Here is a 19,795-nt window from a genome sequence, read left to right as displayed (position 1 = left end):
TGATTGGGTGGTTGAGCCCGACGTCATCCAATTTTGCTCAACCAGCCAATCAGCGCGCACGCCTGAAAGCGAAAAAAGAAATTTCGCCTAGGCGAACGTTTCAGAATACGGCCCCAACACCCATACCGGCGGCGCGCCGCTGCGGCAATCACGTGACAGACTAGACTCCTCTCCCCTTCTCGAACTATCCGGGAGCTCACGCGTGCAGTTTTGGCGCTGAGCCGTGCTCCCTCAAGGGCTGCAGAAGATAGCGTCAACCTTTCCCTTTCCTCAAGAACCACTTACTACTACTACTGACAGTGCGAAACGAAAAACAAGCGGTCGGGCGGGTCCGCATGGCACCAGTTTCCCGCGCGCACGTCACGGAAGCGAGCCGCTCTCATTGGTCTCCTTCATCCGCGGCACGCGGCAAACCGCAAAAAAATCGGTCCAGGAGCGATCCCTGCCGCGGCAACAAAACCCCGTTTCGCGGCTGCTTTCGCGGCGCGCATCTTGCCGCCGGCGGCGCGCCGCGCGCGTTTTTCCGCTAGTGTGTACGTGGCATTACAGTGTACTATCCTTCTAACCACCATATCCGTGCCCCATCAAAATAAAGTTTTGTCTCTCTCTCTCAGTATCCTTTAGTGCTGCAGGCAAATAAGCAAGATACCATCCAGATATCTGCATGCATAGGGTTTCTAAAGTAGTATGAAACTCTATGCCCGCATGCAAGGGATTATTTATATCTGAACTTGAGTATCTGCATTGTGCATCGTAGAGACTATGGAGGAAGCGAAAAAAAAAAAAAATATATATTTTCCTCCATGGTAGAGACGGTAGAGACCATAGAGTTTCTCACTATTACTAGTACACTCTACTATTACAGTGAGAAACTCTATGGTAGACACTCGTGCAAGTGTAAATAAAAATGAAATTAAAAAAAAATGTAAGAATCCGTTATTGATTTTAATTAGAACTTGTCCCGTTCTTTTACAACGCTTTTGTCAACGCTCTTATAAAAAGTTCAGAAAAATAAAGTACGAAGTAAGTTATAATGAGCGTTTCTTTAGTTAACCTGACGCTTTTTGTACTTCGTCTTAAGCGCCGTGTTTGGAGAACTGGCTTTTGAACATTGCCAACCATGTGCCACCGTCATGGCGGCGGCCACGGATGGAGGTGTGTACGACAGCCTTAACTTGTAAGTTATTCAATTTTACGGCTTTCTTTTAGCCATATGTTTATAGTTACCAGATCATAGAGTAAACGCAACATAATATTATGCTGCCTGTGGCATTGCAGTGTAAGTGCTAACTACCACAACGTGCACCAGCTGATGCTGCAGTACTGACGACTTACGATATTATCTAAACGAAACATGTAAAATTGATAATTTTGAATCGCTCATTTTGTTTCTTAATTATTTTGACATCCTTATACATGCGCCGTACTTTTTAACTGCCTAATTGTCGTGGCGCAGGAGTAGAGTACTGCTAATGTAACTCTATGAGTTCCGACGCAGTGAACTGCTGGGTGGCTACCGAACTCCAGTTTTTTGCAGAAAAAAATCATTGGTCTGACGCCTGCAGTACAGCGCAATGACGGATGTTTATTAGATATCACGCATGCCGTGTTGAAGTTAGCACACATTTGTGACCGTTCTGTCTGTGTCGGTTAAGGTGAATTCTGGAAGGCGAAACGGAAAGCAGTTCTATGGTGCCATAATGTGTAAGGTGTACGAAGAATATGCTTTGTGAGTATTGTTAATTCTGTGCGAAATGAAGCAATACTATCGACCAAAATAGTTTACGGACCAAGGGATCTGACAAAAAGCTGAATATCTCCGCAGCCTCAAAACACAGCCTGGTATTCCCATTTCCAGCCTCTACTGGTATATGCGAACAACATTGTGATTTACGGTTTTACTGGCTGCTTTTAAAGACTGCTTGGTTATTTTGGTCGATAGTACATTACAGTATGCCTGTGAACGCTAACTTTTTTTTTTTTTTTTTTTTTTTTGTCACGCTGAAGTGCTCAGCCCAAGATGTAATTGTAGGCCATTTGGTAGCTTTGGGTCAGTAGCGCACCCAGGATCTCTGCCAGGGGGTGTTTGAATGTTTTGTGGTGGTGGTGGTGGGGGGGTGGAAGGGGGGGGGGGTTAGCAAGCGTTTTGCATAATATGCAATTTCCTTGCTTTAGCCAGAGGAATCCAACAGCAAAAAAATTCCTAACAATTATAATTATTATGACACCAAGGATGATGACGATGTTTATTTCTTCAGGGCTTTACTCAAAGTAATTTAAGAGCGAATGAATAAATACAAGACAATGATAGAGTGTTTTTTGTTAGTCAGGACAATTTGACCTCGAGCCACCTGCCAGCCGAATTGTAACGACAATGTGAACAGAGCACTGAAGGTACACGTTGGACTGGTGAGGCTGGACGCGTGGGGGGGAATAACTCGGCCTCCTGGGGGAGGTTACAACACCCGAACCCCCCCCCCCGTCGGTGCGCCACTGGTTTGGGTACAGAAACCATATTCATTCCCTGGTCGCCATCTTAGATCTATTAGCTCTTTGCGAAGTGCAATCGGCGTTTCACTGTTTACCGTCATCGCTGATACTTTTTATTTTTTCGCACTGTGACCTATTTAGCGCTGTGTGTAATAGTTAAGAGCACATAATTAGATTACATATGAAGTGCAGTACGAACAGCAGCTGTCAAAGAGCTGATGCATTAGCTACTGCTTTGGCATCCCTAAATGAATTTCTTTGTTTTTGTTACATTTAACTTAAAGTACTGTGAGTGTAATGTACAGTCGACTTCCATTAACTCGACATCAGCGGGACACGGAAAAATAGTTTGAATTAGCGGAATCACGAAATGAAGAATGCATTTGGAACTTACCATAGGTTGGCAGTATCAATGGATCCTCACTCATACTCACTCATCAGTATTTTTTCTGGCTTTGTACCACTCATACTCATGTGCACTCACACATGTCGGTAATCACGCCCACTCGCACTCGCCAAACTCACTCGCGTTCATAGTCACTTTCATTCACACTTACGGGCACTCACACGCCCACTCACGATCACTGATGTCACTTACGTTCATACTTGGGTTCACTCAAACTGTCACTGACTTTCACTTATACTCAGGTACACACACCCTTCTTCACTCACTAAAGCTCTATCTCATGCTTGTGAATTAAATGTGGAGCAAGTATAAGTCAGTGCACTCATGAGTGAATATACCGACCTACGGAACTGATGTCAAATTAAACAGGTATTTAAAATGGCTCGGGATTGCCTCCACCTGAATTCTAAGGGCACTGTACAATATAGCTTGCAAAATCACTATTCATGACAGAACTCGGTGGGCATTGTCTACATGTGTACCTTTTGGCAAGACACAGCACTATTGATACTTGAAGTGTGATTGATCGCAACTCCCAGACTGTGGCTGCTCATATGGAAGCCCCGCTTTTGGCATGTCATCATCATCTGTTAGTGGCTTGCTCATTTCTACATCGTTGTCAGTGCTGACTTTGCCTAGAACTGTATCAATTTTGTACAGCAACTGCTCAACCAGGCCATCCATGTCTACACTGTCATGCAATCATGTGAAACCACCATTCCTGAAAAACGGTTTGTGACTGTTAGTGGCTTGCCAGCCGTTGCACACTTATTTGAGTATGGAGAGCACTTCTGGCGTGACCGATAGTGTCTATATTCTAGTTACTGGGAATCCACTTCTGATTGAATTATCTGGTTTTACATTTCGATTACATTTCAAGTTTGAAATAACGACCTTTTTTTCTATAGAAAAGCAGGGGTGACTTTAAGCACTTTTGGTTGAATGGGCCTAAACCCAAGTTAAACAATGTAAAATTACCCTTATATTTCTCAGTTGATAAAAATATGTTTCCCTCTTCCAACGTCATGCACATAGACACAAAGGAATATTAAGTAATCTAAAGTGCATTCTGTATCTCTGATTCATTAATATCAGAGATACAGAATGTTGCATATGGGTAGCGTAGGCACTAATGGTACTAAACAAAGAATCTAACAAACTGTTTTTCAGGTGTTTACCCGCCGCGGTGGCTCAATTAGCTAAGGCGTTCGCTGCTGAGCACGAGGTCGCGGGATCGACTCCCGGCCGCGGCGGCCGCATTTCGATGGAGGCTAAATGCAAAAACGCCCATGTGCTTGCGTTGTAGTGCATGTTAACCAGGGGTCAAAATAAATCCAGAGTCGTCCACTACGGTGTGCCACATAATCATAACTGGTTTTGGCACGTAAAACCCTAGAAAGAAGAAAGAAGTTTTTCAGGTGTTTATTTCTAATTTTAGCTCAGTAGGACAACTGATAAAAAATGCTAAGTGAAAACAAGTAGTATCCATCTACAAATAAACTACTTCAAGTAGACAACAGTGTCCTACTGTTAAACCACAATTATCTATAATACCAATGCCACACAAGCACTTCTGAATGTGAATTTCCACTATCAAGACCTAGTCAATCGTAAATCTGATGTCTTCGCTATGATTTATACTGCATATTAGGCAGATGTGTCAAGTTCTTTAGATCTACTTAATGACACCTGGTGCGATAGAGGTCACCAAACTGAATCTAGTTTGTTGGACTATGTGGCAGCAATCATTGCCAGTAGTGATTGAAAGTGCCCGTGTGACACTGATTATACAATTCTCTTTGAGCCACATAATATTCTATGAAAGGGAAAAATTGTTCATCCAAATGTAGCACAAAACTACAAAGAAAACTGATACGGGTTACTCAGAAAGAATGCTTCACAGTTGAAAAATTCGTCCTGGTCCGGGATCCCAGAGCAGAATGAATTTTTGTCAACTCAGAAGTGTTCTTTCTGAGAAACCCATATGGGTTTCCTTTGTCGCTTCGTGCTACATTGAGGTGGATAAAAATGTTTTCCTTGTCTCATAAGTGAAGGTTTTGACTATGCTGTGAGCAAAGGAATTTGTTGTTGCATATATCTTTGTCTGTGTATCTTTGTGTTATTTGGAGCTAATGTTATTTTGTGATATTTGTGTTCGCTCATGCGTTGTTCTTTCCACGTTTGACTAATCCCACTTTATAACATTTTTTTGTTGTATTGAACACCCCCTATGTAATACCCTCCTGCGCGAGGGCCTTTAGGGGTATTTTGAATAATAATAATAATAATACAAAATGGGATGGTGATAAAGGGAAATCAACTGTATTTCTTGCTAGCTTTGCGATTATAGTTTTAAAGGGACTCTAAAATAGGTGCATTCTTGCTGTGATTGGGCAGGATCATATGCTAGTTTGCCAGCTTCTCATTCTTATCACATCTTTTGTGGAACCTATGATAACACTATATTCAGTAAATATATTTTTCACCAATTTCCACTGTTCAGTGTTGATGGCACATGATGCTTAGTTATTAGCAGACCAGCATCGTAAACTTCTCTAAGAAGTGTTTGACTTGGCATACAAGCCTGAATGTTAGTCATGCGGAATTCTTTGTTGTGTTGTATGTATCTGAGGATTCAGATATTGGCTTTGTGGAGCCTGCTTAGATATCCATTATTGGCTCATTTGCCATCCAAAGCTTCAGCATCTATCTTTGCATCTTTCACCTATTTCCTGTTTAGCAACAAACAAATTGAAAGACATCCTGTGGCCACTTTGCATTGTTTAGAGCTTCAAGCTGCACTGAACTTACTTCCATGAGATGGAATCTTTTTCTGTCAGAAGAAATGCTAGCACACATTTCCCTTTTTTCCCCAGCATAATAGAGAATAAACCTGTTGTGGTATTTTACTGGACATAACCTGACTGTATTTACTGGTACACTATTAACATATCTACCTCAATTAACAAGGAGCTTCTCAGCAACCTGTGGTTTTCAGATGACATTGTCCTTTTCAGCAATGATGGAGATGATTTTGAGGACCTTAGCGGACAAAGTGTAAGAGTAGATCTGAAGATTAACATGCAGAAGACTACGGCAATGTTCAATAGCCTGACAAGAGAACAAAAATTCAAGATTAAGAGCCAGTCCCTATAATCTGTGCAAGAGAGTATTTATCTTGGTAAATTACTCACAGAGGATACTGATCATGAGAAGGAAATTTACAGAAAAATAAAAAGAGTTTTAAACACATACGGTAGGCATTACCAAGTCATGACTGCAACTTACCGCCATCCTTTAAAAGTAAATATATAATCACCACATTCTACCGCTTCTAACATATGGGTCAGAAACTTGGAGGTTAACAAAAAGCTTGAGAGGTAGCTGAGTACCATGCTGTGAGTGATGGAAAAAGAAAAGGATGGGTGTAACTTTATGACACAGGAAGACAGCAGTGTGGATTAGAGAGCAAACAGTGGTAGCCAACATTCTTGTTGATATTAAGCAGACGACATGTAGTTGGGCAGGACATGTAAAGCGTAGGGCACATAACCAGGGTACAGAGGTTTATTAGAGTTACTGATTGGGTGTGCCAAAAGGAAGGAAGCGTAGTAGATGGCAGAGAATGAGGTGGTGTAATGAAATTAGGAAATTTGCTGGCATAAGATGGGGTCAGCTAGTGCAAGACAGGGGAAACAAAGATCGCTGGGAGTGCACTTCGTCCTGCAGTGGACATGGATAGGCTGGTTGATGATTTTCAATAACATTGTCATTTTTTGTTGGTAACACTTATAATTTTAGTGAAATTACGCGGGACTTTTTAAAACTGCTACGATGAGGGTATTTATTCAATTTAGTTGAAATATAACCAATGCAGATGGGGGACTTAATGTGCAGGTTTCAGTCATTTTGAAAAGTGCTGTCATTGTCATCAGTCAAATTGAAGCAGTGTAACAAAATGACTGCCAATCTAAAGCTGAGCCATACAAAGCACTGAACTTTGTTGACACTTGAAGTAACATGACGATTGAGAGGAACAAGCATGGAATGTGTGAGACTTTTTTATTTGTGTTGTCATCATCACACAACCCTACAATTTCTGTACTGTGTGAGAAAGAATTTTGTGCATGTTGATTGCTTCCTTATATTATTGTAAGAATGTATAGCCTCCCGCATTTTTAGTTATATCGCTCGAGAGCACTATAATATGGTCTTACATCGTCCTGAAGGGAACATCACATTAGACGACTTTTGCACAGGAGAGTGCTTAGTGCACTTGAGAGTACTTCTGCCGGTCTCGCTGATTATCGCCACTTAAATGCGCTAAAATGATGTGTGATTACACTCTCGCGATATAGCTAAAAATGCGGGAGGCTGTACAGTCACGTACGGTATGAGCTGCAACATGGTGCATGTGGTCAAATTAGCCCCAAGAATGCATGGCGGTGCAGGCATACAAAGAATCTGAGAAATAAACACCATTCCAGCTACTGGTAATTATTAAACCAATTTTTCGTATGTCAGCATGGCAGTGCAGTCTTGGAGTAGTTTCTACCATGGGCACCATGTTGCAGCTCATATTGAACGTGACTGTACAACATAACTTAATACACCCTGCTTTGCTGCAGCATTGGAAGTGGAAATTATGAAGGATACTGTTCGCAGCCCTGCATACCGTTAATATTGTTTTGATTTTTTTTTTTTGTAAGCTTGGCAAAAGTTCAATGTACCGACCTCCCAAGGGTGGTTTGAAGGGCCACCAGAATGTCCACTGTCATGGGCAATCATGATCTGTCATAGTCCTGTAATTTAAGTTTGTGTGAAATGCAAATTGTTTGGAGGTTTTGCTTATATTTTGATGTTTCACTGGCTGTGTATTGAGTTCATAAATGTGTGCTTCGTTAGTCATCACCTTCAGATAAAATTGTACAGCCATATAGAGTAAATTGTATACCATTATAGAATGAAAATTCTGTAAAAGTGATGTTCGTGTCACCCGTAAACAGTAACACTTGCGCGATGGGCCCCTGCACATAAAGAAATCATTGGTAAAAAGTGTAATTTGGCTAGGTAGAATGGATGAGCAGAAAAAGACATTTAAGCATTTTCAAGCATGTAGAGCTGGCATGACTTATTGTGCATGTCTTCGCTAATTCGTGATCCATGAGCAGGATACAGTGCACTGCAGTGAAGACAGAAGGACAGAACATAGACACTACCTTGATTTCAGAGCTGGTTTAATAACTGAGGGTGGGCATATCTTGTAAGGCATACATTCCTGCTCCTTCCATTGCTGCTCCAGGCACACTGCTGGTGTATGGAAGCATTTCAAGGAATGTGACAAAACTGCCCTAAAGGGCACCTCATACCAGGCCCCATCAGAAATTATGCTCTGGAAGTTGGAAAGCTCCACACAAATTTTTCAAATTAGTTCATTGTTAGAGGAGGTAGAAGAAATTGAAATGTTGCTTCGCCATGCTGCCAGGAAGTGAGCTTCACTGCCAACATAGACACTCTGCCTCGTCTAGCATCTGTGACATTCATTCCCCTGCCTTCTCCTATACCGGAGCCGAGGGAATGCATCACGTTTACATCACAAGCCCAGTCTTTATTTTTTCTCTTCCTTTCTTGCTGCACGGCACAGTTCTAATGGCATTTTCGTGTGTTTTATTTTGAATGATTTGCTGAAGTCATGTGCCAAAATTAGTGACATTGCAGGCAGTGTGTCTGACAGTGGCGCACCGACGGGTGGGGATTCGGGGGTTGTAACCCCCCCCCCCCCCCTGAGGCCGACTTAACCCCCCTTTTGGTTAACCCCTTTTCTTTCCTTGCGTATTTGAGTGCTGCAACTAATGTGTAAGACGCGCAATCGTCTGCGCACTAGCAAAAAGCGCATTTTTTTGACAATTTCCCGTGAAGAAATCGAAATTAGCGCTGTTTAGATGGTATTGGCAAACTGTCAACCCCCCCCCCCCCCTGGCAGAGATCCTGGGTGCGCTACTGGTGTCTGATGTAGTGTCGTTTATGCATGTGACCTTCATTCTCTATCAGGAAGTGGGGCTTCGTCGTGAGGAAGGTCACACAGGATTTTGTATGAAATTTCAGCTGCTTTAACGGCATGCAGTGGTTTGGTATTTTGCAGACGCGCTTGATCCAAGCACCACTTTTGTCAGTTTTCTGTGCCCAAACCTGGTGAGGGGCCTTTTAAGTGCTCTCACTTTTGAACACCAGTGGTCATATACACTTCATTACACATAACAAATGATGTTTGTATGCTCACTTTTCACAGAACATTTATAGACAGGCCTCTTTCCCCAGCTGTTCGGTGGTAAGTCAGCTGGTCAGTCCCGGGCTTAATCCTCACCTTAATTCATGAGCTGTTTGACTTCCAACTAAACCTCAGTATGACAGCACAGATATATGTATACACATACTGCAATTAAAGTCTTTGATACGAAGAAAATATTTATACAGTCAGTGCATATTGTCTGACTTATTGCTTGAGCTAGCCTTCAATTGCTTTGTCTTGCAAATGTACCAGTGTAAGATAAAAAAATCTGTTGCAGTTTCGGCCGAAAGGTGAAACATCGACTGTGATAGCAAATTATTAGACAGTGTAATATACGCGTGACCGTGCACTTGTGGTGTTGTGGGACCAACACAAGAGGAGACAAAAAGAGAAGCAAAACGGAGAAGAGAACAGAAAAGGAAGAGGAAAGCACGAGGCATGAGCAAAGGAGAGTGTGCGGTGCGGGGCTTGAAAAGGCTGGCGCCAAGGAGGTGGTGCTGGTTCGGGAAGTGGCGGCAGCACGTCTCCAGACCGAGCCAGTAGGCAGCCCTGCTGTTTGAAGGAGCCAGACTGTTCCGGGGACGTTCACGGACGACTGGCCAGACTGTCCCGGGGACGTTTACTGATAACGGACCAGACTGTTCCGGGAACGTTCACGGATGACGGTCAACGGTCAAGCAGTGTTGAGGTCAGGAGTGGACTGGCTGGTCAGGCGAGAGGACGCGGCCTGGGCCCATGACCTGGGCTCCGTCGACCATTGCTAACGCAGTTCTGCACCCGGTTTCACCGACGTCTCCAGGAGAACATAGCTCCAACCCACTCATCGACCGTGCTGGTCGCCACAACCCAGCTTGACGTGGCAGGCAGCGTCGACAAGGGGCTCTGCGATTCATCCTCCATCGCGCCCTTGGCAACCAACCCGTCGTCTGAACCGACGCAACTGCTCGGGTAGATCCGTGTGTCACAATCGCCGTGACTTTCCTATTTACCACATCATTGACGGGGAGAACATTATAATACTTAGTTACTGTAAACCTTTCAACGCAGTTTTTTTTTTTTCCTTTTCTTTCATATGTGCCATTCAAGTGCTAATGTGTTATAAGTGTACAAACTGCTCTGTCTATTCCTCGCACCAAGGTTGCCCTTGAGTGCGCAACACTAAACCAGAACCTGTCATCACAGACAGCTTACGAAGTAACGATAGTACTTTTATCAGTTGTATCAGCTTGTAAACATTCGCTTACTAATTTAACAAGCATGGTGTCACACGCGCACAGGCAAACATGAACACATCTCACTCAATGACCGCGAGCACTCGCTGTCAAAACGCTGGCATGAGGAAGAGCAGCAGCAGCAGTGAGTGAATTGTACTTAGTGTTGCCTCTCGCTTCAACTCAAAGCGGCGAGAACGAAGCGCACACGAAGCCATCAGCCCTCAGCCCGCCTAGACTCTCTACCCACCGTAGATTGCTTTAAGATAGGGCCCATGGGGCCATGCTCAGCCATGCCATACGTAGCCGCTATTGAAGTAGAACACCCCCCTGCTGCCTTGCGTGCAATACTAGACGGCACACTCCCTTTTGAGCACGCAAGATCGAGCCATCATCCATCTCGGCTCACCCTCGCACGCTTTCCCTCGCACCCCCAGCATATGGCACTGCCACAATGTTATCGCACTTGGACATTATATGGAACATCACGGTGGTGGTGACGGCAGAAATGCGCCTAGAATGTCCATATAATTGGTGCTTCATAAATATGCCCATTAAATTGGGTGGGTGTGTGAATGATAGATGTCTTTTTTCTCATCATTTTAACTGTGATGCTTGTATTTGTGCTGCAATAGTAATTTAGCTGGGAGTGACTGCTGTGTCTGTATTCGTTCCTTCTGTCTTTGTTAAATACTGTACCATGGTACGATTTCGGCCACCAGATGTTGGTCCTATGGCATGTTGAAGGGACGAAAAATGGGATAATTCAGTTCAGTTGTATTGGTAGGTTACATTTTTAGAATACCAGAGACTATATATATATGTATATATATATATATATATAGTTTTCTTTAATGGCATGGCAGTTGTTAACATACCATAAAGGTAAATTTTCTGATGTTGTGGGCTGGACGAATCGCATTAAGCAAAAAAGTCAGTTTCAAGGCAAAAGATAGATGGCAACATCAGCTTGAATTTTCTGTAACAGCTCACGAGGCATCATAGGTTTTGGCTATGCTGGGTCAGAGAGTGTTAGCGGCTTACTGAAAACAAAGCATTGCATTCGAGAATGAACTAAACTCAACCTGTTTGTAGACTCTTACAACACAAAATATAATAGATCATGTTTTATAGAAGTCCAAGAGCTGCTGCTTTAGTGGGAGGCACTGGAATAATCTTGACCACCTTGGGTTCTTTAATGTTCATGAAAATCTTGGTACAGAAGAGCTTTCGCACTCTTATCCCATTGGAAAGCGATCACGGCTCCCAGGAATAGAACCCATGCCCTCGTGCTCGGCAGCAGAACACCTTAGTCACAGCTACTGCTGTGGCTCCTGCATTTGGCATCCTGCATCACATTTGGCCACCAGCACCACAATCGGAATCCAGAATTTATAAACCAGAAGGCTGACCTTTAATTTCTGCACTAATAAGCCATCTCTCTCTATGAGACAAGTGCAGAGAAAAGTTCAAGAGTTCTGCCATTCTAGCCTCACCGAGTGTTGTTCTTCAGTGTCCTTTTTAACAATTTGTCAACAAAGCAGTGCCACAGTGCAGCACCGCCAACATAGACACTTTAACAATTTGTCAACAAAGCAGTGCCACAGTGCAGCACCGCCAACATAGACACTATGTTCTTTCTTCATCTTTGCATGTTAGTTCTTGGTGATGGCACATACTGTAAGTGCCGAATTTTTTGTAAGTAATATTACCGTAACATTTCCAGTTTCTATGCCGCCACACTTGCAGAAAATGTATCTTTCTAATGTCACTTCGGGAAGTAAACTATTCTATTTGTGTTGTACTGCAGCTCATGTGCTTTGCAACCAATCTTGTTGCTGGTCTGGTCTCCTGCTTCTTACTTGAAGCAGTTGTACTGTAATAGGTGTGTAATCAGTGACATCCACATATTCGTATGATAAAAGGGTTTATATTGACTTCATATTTCTTATGTTGTTTTAGTTAAAAGAACATTAGACCTCTCCTCTGCAGTTTCTCTGGCTTGTTGATAGCTTGTTGTCTACTATCTAAAATGACGATGGTCAATTCAGATTATATTGCATCATTATTTTTCTCTAGGAAAATGGGGTTTTTCACAAAACTTGTACACTAGATTGTGTGCTTGTTTGAATTTATTTTTTCAGGTATAGCACACCTGAAAGGTACATCATTGAGCCAACAAATTCATCTGATAGGAGCCTTGTTATTGACAGGGTGTCCCGGGAGATCTCCCTTTCAGGTAAGCCTTTGTGTATGTATATTAAGTTCTGAACTGATGAACTATAGCTTGTCTTGTAGCACTGTGCTATAGAGTAGTTGTGTATAACACTCTTGGATTTTTAACTTCAGAATAACTTTAGAATTAAAAAAAACAAAACAAAACAAAAAAAAAAAACCCGGAGACTATGGATGTTGTATTCTACTATGGCATTTATATTGGGTTGTGACTCAAATTCATATTTGTTTTGGTGCGATTTGTTAAAATACATTCAATTCTTTTTTGAATCAGATAACTCTACCCAAATTATTACTTTATTAAAGGCAAATTTTTTTTTATCAGAATGGCACTGTTTGTGTAAATGGCCTGTGTTCCTCAAGGTAGCACTTATAAATTCTTTGTCCTACTATATTACCTTCACCTAATGAGGGACTGTTTCAGTGTTAAAGCACAGCCATATTTATGTCATGTAAATGAGTTTTTTTTTGTTCTGTTTAATAAACATGCATGAATACTAGCTTGTTCTCAGTGCTCTACAAATTATCCCGTGCACTATTTAATGAAAGCTCTTGCTGTAACAGGAATGATAGTCTGGTAAACGTTAGCACTCTGAGCATCCTACAGTATTAGTTTAATTTGCGCTCTTAATTACTTTGTCTAGTGCAAAACAACGGACGCAAGAAAGGTGACAGGACAATAAAATTTGCTTGTGTCCATTGTTTTCCGGTAAACAAAGTTATATGGATTTGCACGAACTAGCCCGCCAACGCATTGTGCTGAACTATCTTTCCTCTCTTAAAACTAAGTGAAAAAGAGTTTGCCACTCAATCACTGCCATGTCAACCAGGTAGAGCTCTGAATTTTTTCTTTTTTGCTTGGAAGAAGGCATTTTAAAAAAGGTAAAGCTTATGCAATGAGGACATCAATACTTTTAGTCTTTTTACAGCGAAGCTGTCTATGGCTAGGGTTCTATGCATTTTTCATGTCCGTCAACAGATCTGCATGTGCAAAAACTCAGCTCCCGAATTTTATTCAAAATTGCTTCATTCTCTGGAGAAGCTTATACGTCTCATCACTTGGATATGCATTTTCAGTAGATTAGTTATCAATAGGCACCATTTTCAAAATCAGTAGACTCTCAGGTAGATAATTGGGGTTTCCTAAAGATTTGCCGCTGTGCGATCCACGTTGGCTATGTGTACGCTCGCACTGCCCTCTGTTTCTTATCGTTCCAAGCGCTTGTGAGCCTAGTTTCCTTCCGCTCTCCCGGTGTGGTGGTCCCGTTCCGCCTGTCTAGTTTTCTCTTGTGCCCCGAGGTGGCGGTAGTCTTCCACGCAAATGTATGCCGACAATCAAGACCGCCGACCAAAATAAAAGTGTGTGTGCGAGTCTTACTTCGGAATGACCGCCGTCGCCGCTCAAGAGAAATAAAAATTTGCTCATACCTTTGATCTAAATTCTGTGTCACCTCTATGTTGTGTGCTAAGCTGCTTTGCTGGTAATCCACCTTCACAGCAGAGGAATGGCTCATTTTTTTTTATTTGCCTTCTTTCTAATAAATGTGACTCTGGCTCTGTGAGCTTTTATATTTGTATATTTTGAGGACAAGTGGTAGCGTGGAGCAGAGGTAGAATCATCATCATCATCAGCCTATATTTTATCTCCACTGCAGGACGAAGGCCTCTCCCTGTGATCTCTAATTACCCCTGTCTTGCCCCTGACTTGCAATTACCCCTGACTTGCACCTGCAAATTTCCTAACTTCATCATCCCACCTGACTTTCTGCCGTCCTCGACTGCGCTTCCCTTCTCTTGGTATCCATTCTGTAACCCTAATGGTCCACCGGTTATTCATCCTACGCATTACATGGCCTGCCCAGCTCCATTTCTTCCGCTTAATGTCAACTAGAATATCGTCTACCCCTGTTTGTTCTCTGATCCACACCGCTCTCTTCCTGTCTCCTAACGTTACTCCTAAGATTTTTCATTCCATCGCTCCTTGTGCGGTCCTTAACTTGTTCTCGAGCTTCTTTGTTAACCTCCAAGTTTCTGCCCCATATGTTAGCACCAGTAGAATGAATGCAATGATTGTACACTTTTATTTTCAACAACAGCGGTAAGCTCCCAGTCAGGATTTGGCAATACCTGCCATATGCACTCCAACCCAATTTTATTCTTCTGTAAATTTCTTTCTCGTGATCAGGGTCCCCTGTGAGTAATTGACCTAGATAAACGTACTCCTTTACAGACTCTAGAGGCTGACTGGCGACCCTGAAATCTTGTTCCCTTGCCAGGCTATTGAACATTATCTTTGTCTTCTGCATATTCATCTTCAACCCAATTCTTACACTTTCTCGATTAAGGTCCTCAATCATTTGCTATAATAAGTCCATAACAACATAGCGGGCAACATTGATGAATTCTACAGCATTAATGAGAGGGTAGCAGTCGTCGTAATAAAGCTGAATAGGAGGTACAAAATGAAGGTAGTACAAGCTTACGCCTCAACCTCTAGTCACGATGATGAAGAAATAGAACAGTTTTATGAAGATATTGAATTAGCAATGAGAAAGGTGCAAACTCAGTATACTGTAGTCATGAGCGACTTCATTGCAAAAGTGGGGAAAAAGCAGGTTGGTGAGCAAGCAATTGGCAACTACGGCATAGATTCTAGGAATGCAAGAGGAGAGATATTAGTAGAATTCGCAGAAAGGAATAGGCTCTGAATAATGAATACCGTCTTCAGGAAGCGCAGCAACAGGAAGTGGACCTGGAAAAGCCGTAATGGAGAAACAAGGAATGAAATAGATTTCATACTCTCTGCCGATCCAAGTATAGTGCAGGATGTAGAAGTGTTAGGTAAGGTAAAGTGCAGTGACCATAGGTTAGTGAGGTCTAGGATTTCTCTCAATTTGAAGAGTGAAAGAGTGAAATTAGTCAAGAGGAAACAGGCCAACCTAGAGGCAGTAAGTGTAAAAGCAGACCAATTCAGGCTGGTGCTCGCAAACAAATATGCAGCTTTAGAAAAGGAAGATAGAGACAACATAGAGGTAATGAATGAAACCGTAACTAGGTTGATCTCAGAAGCAGCAATTCAAGTGGCAGGTAAGGCACCAAGGCAACCAGTAGGTAAGCTCTCCCAAGAAACAAAGGACCTAATAAAAAAACAACAAAACATGAAAGTGTCCAACTCAAGAGATCAGATGGAATTCACTGAACTGTGAAAACTGATCAACAAGAAGAAAGTAAGGGATATTCGAAATTATAACGTGGGAAAGATTGAGGAGCAGAAAGCTTAAGCAGAAAACTGACATATTAAGCAGAAAGCAGAAAGCTTGGCATAGGACAAGGCAAGATGTATGCACTGAAAGATAACCATGGTAATACCATCAGCAATTTCGATGACATAGTAAAAGCAGCGGAAGAATTCTATACTGACCTGTACAGTGCCCAAAACAGCCAAGACACTTTCATTCCAAATAGTGATGAACCGGATACAGAGGCTCCTTCTATAACTAGCGATGAAGTTAGAAGGGCCTTGAAAGACATGACCAGGGGAAAAGCTGCTGGAGAAGATGGAATAACAGTAGATTTAATCATAGATGGAGGAAATATCATGCTTGAAAAGCTTGTGGCCCTTTATACGCAATGCCTCACAACTTCAAGTGTACCAGAGAGCTGGAAGAACGCCAACATTATACTAATCCATAAGAAGGGAGACGTTAAAGAATTGAAGAATTATAGACCCATTAGCTTGCTTTCAGTATTTTATAAAATATTCACCAAGATAATTTCCAATAGAATCAGGGCAACACTTGGCTTCAGCCAACCAAGAGAACAGGGTGGCTTCAGGCAGGGATATTCTACGGTGGATCATATCCATGTCATCAATCAGGTAATCGAGAAATCCGCGGAGTACAATCAACCTCTATATATGGCTTTCATAGATTATGAGAAGGCATTTGATTCAGTAGAGATACCAGCAGTCATAGAAGCGTTGCGTAATCAAGGAGTACAGGAGGCATACATGAATATCTTGGAAAATATCCGCAAGGATTCCACAGCTACCTTGGTTCTCCACAAGAAAAGTAGAAAGTTACCTATCAAGAAAGGGGTCAGGCAAGGAGACACAATCTCTCCAATGCTATTCACTGCATGCTTAGAAGAAGTATTCAAGCTCTTAGACTGGGAAGGCTTAGGAGTGAGGATCAACGGCGAATATCTCGGCAACCTTCGGTTTGAAGATGACATTGTCCTATTCAGCAACAATGGAGACGAATTGCAGGAAATGATTGAGGACCTTAATCGAGAAAGTGTAAGAATTGGGTTGATGAATATGCAGAAGACAAAGATAATGTTCAATAGCCTGGCAAGGGAACAAGAATTCAGGATTGCCAGTCAGCCTCTAGAGTCTGTAAAGGAGTACGTTTATCTAGGTCAATTACTCACAGGGGACCATGATCATGAGAAGGAAATTTACAGAAGAATAAAATTGGGTTGGAGTGCATATGGCAGGAATCGCTAAATCCTGACTGGGAGCTTACCACTGTTGTTGAAAATAAAAGTGTACAATCATTGCATTCATTCTACTGGTGCTAACATATGGGGCAGAAACTTGGAGGTTAACAAAGAAGCTCGAGTTCAAATTAAGGACCGCACAAAGAGCGATGGAATGAAAAATTTTAAGACTAACGTTAAGAGACAGGAAGAGAGTGGTGTCGATCAGAGAACAAACGGGGTAGCCAATATTCTAGTTGACATTAAGCGGAAGAAATGGAGCTGGGCAGGCCATGTAATGGGTAGGATGGATAACCAGTGGACCATTAGGGTTACAGAATGGATACCAAGAGAAGGGAAGCGCAGTCGAGGTCGGCAGAAAACCAGATGGGGTGATGAAGTTAGGAAATTTGCAGGCACAAGTTGGAATACGCTAGCGCAAGATAGGGTAATTGGAGATCGGCCTTCATCCTGCAGTGGACATAAAATATAGGCTGATCATGATGATGATGATGATTTTAAGGACTGTCGTTAATACCACAACTTTCACCCGCCGCGGTTGCTCAGTGGCTATGGTGTTGGGCTGCTGAGCACGAGGTCGCGGGATCGAATCCCGGCCACGGCGGCCGCATTTCGATGGGGGCGAAATGCGAAAACACCCGTGTACTTAGATTTAGGTGCACAGTTAAAGAACCCCAGGTGGTCCAAATTTCCGGAGTCCCCCACTACGGCGTGCCTCATAATCAGAACTGGTTTTGGCACGTAAAACCCCACAATTATTATTATTATTATACCACAACTTTATTCTGACTCGGAGACTAAGCCAATTGCATTTAATCCCTTCTGTCTTCTGGGCGAGCTTGTTTGTCTGAACATTTTTATGTCAGTTCTGTGTAAGTACAGCTTGACAGTTGCAATCATGCCTAATTGAGTATTTCAGGTGAATAGGGCTTGCCTCATTTGCAGCACCATACCACACTTCTAGTAGAATAACTTGGAAGTCAGTTTTGATCTGATGCTGTTGCTTCATGCTGAAACCCATCAACATAGCATTGCAGATAGGTGCAGTGTGCACATTTGAGATGCAAAACAATAAAGCTGTACTGCTTGCCATTGTTTTTGAGTGGCATGAAGGTAGACGTGCCATTGCTGCTTTGCTGTTAGATGAAAACACAGCAGTGTTGCAAGCAGCATGGTGAAAGCTTTTCTCTTTGGCAAGGCATAGCCATTGTAGGGTATGTAGGCTCTAGACTATGCACAAGCAAGAGGCTGTAAACGTTGTAGCACTTGAATAACTTGCATTCTTGGTCTGCTATGTTGTGCTAAAGGCTGCCTGATGACATAATCTAAAAGAAAAAAAAATGAACTTTTTTATAAGAATTGTTGACAAAACAAAAAAAAAAAAAAAAACACTAAAGGGTGGATATAAGAGGCAGCAAAACAAATTAATTCCTAGTCACCATTCTAAAAATATTTTTAAGCATTTATTGTATAAAATGTTAATGCATTTGTTCATATTGATTGATTGATTCATGTTAAGGTGTCAGACACAGAACCAGAAGATCAATCAACTTCGGAAGTGCTTACTAGATTTGAACAAAATTTTGGGTTTACTGTAGAGCTATATTGTAAACCTCAGGGCCAAATATTATTGCGTTGAGCGAAATTCTACACAAGATATGGCTTGTAGAAGGCTTTAGAAACTGGATTTTCTTAAAATTAACAATTGCTTTGCCATGTTTTTGCATTAGCTGCTTGTCTTGGGGGGGATCATTTAATGATACAGTAGTGCTACTGCACATATAGTTATTATTATTATTATTATTATTATTATTATTATTATTATTATTATTATTATTGTTGTTGTTGTTATTATTATTTGCTACATATTCCTTGAAACACACCATGTGTGCTTTCTTCTTGACTTCTACCCTCATTAGTGACACAGTTTTGAGCTTTGTGAAATTTATGCCGTAGGTTCATTTTAGCAGTGGCATGGTGAAGCTCTATTTCTGCCTTCGGCACTGCAAGGGCCTTTTTTTCAGGCCCGGGCGCAGCTTGAGCCTGAAAGTGTCATGCGTTGGCCCGCCTGGCCCGGTTAATTCAAACATGGGCCGTACCCGACTTGGGCCTGAAAGATTCGGTTATAACAATTCAGTTATCTATTGGTTATAATGACCACATTTTAGTGCATTTACGATTTTCCGACCCTCCCAATGGAAACTGCTTCCAGATATTCCACTCAGCGTCGGATAAATTTAAGGGATCTTTTTCATCATTGTAGAGCGGCACATTCCCAGTGACACATACCTAGTTACGCAAGTTGGCGTTAAAGACATTGATTGAAGAGTGGCACATGCCTACTGGCACATACCTAGTGACCCAAGTAGGCATCAGACAGGTTCCCAGCAAAGACCGAGTGGCACATATCCAGTGCTCCAAGTTGGCGTCAAAGGGTTTCTTCGAACAGCGGTACCTACCCAGTCCCACATCTACGGTTACCCATGTCGGCGTGAAAGAGGTTTGTTGAAGACAGGCACATATGTACACATCACCACATTCTCAGTGACCCAAGTTGGTCCAACGGTTCGTTTCGAACCTTGTTCCCTCAGCACAGCAGCCTGATGGGCTACACATTTGGCCATGGACTACCTAGTGACCCAGGTAGATGGGAAAATGGTAGAT

The 19,795-nt window shown here is 42.3% G+C and overlaps 1 protein-coding gene across 3 annotated transcripts in view; it reads left to right on the top strand.

The window, feature by feature from the left end:
• Positions 1-1,115: 1,115 nt before the first annotated feature.
• The window catches only part of LOC119431304 (phosphatidylinositol-3-phosphatase SAC1-like), an 89,256-nt gene continuing 70,576 nt past the window's right edge, over positions 1,116-19,795 (top strand). For all 3 annotated transcript variants that reach the window (XM_037698779.2, XM_049670275.1, XM_037698809.1), the window contains exons 1-2: positions 1,116-1,177; positions 12,541-12,635. In XM_037698779.2, the coding sequence (XP_037554707.1) occupies positions 1,134-1,177; positions 12,541-12,635 (139 nt within the window). In that variant the 5' untranslated portion in view covers positions 1,116-1,133. The remainder of the gene's footprint in view (positions 1,178-12,540; positions 12,636-19,795) is intronic.

The sequence above is a fragment of the Dermacentor silvarum genome, chromosome 1 (genome assembly GCF_013339745.2).
Source record: "Dermacentor silvarum isolate Dsil-2018 chromosome 1, BIME_Dsil_1.4, whole genome shotgun sequence".
NCBI classification, from domain to species: domain Eukaryota; kingdom Metazoa; phylum Arthropoda; class Arachnida; order Ixodida; family Ixodidae; genus Dermacentor; species Dermacentor silvarum.
Note: the sequence above shows the minus strand (reverse complement) of the source record. Positions and strands in the feature narration are given on the sequence as shown.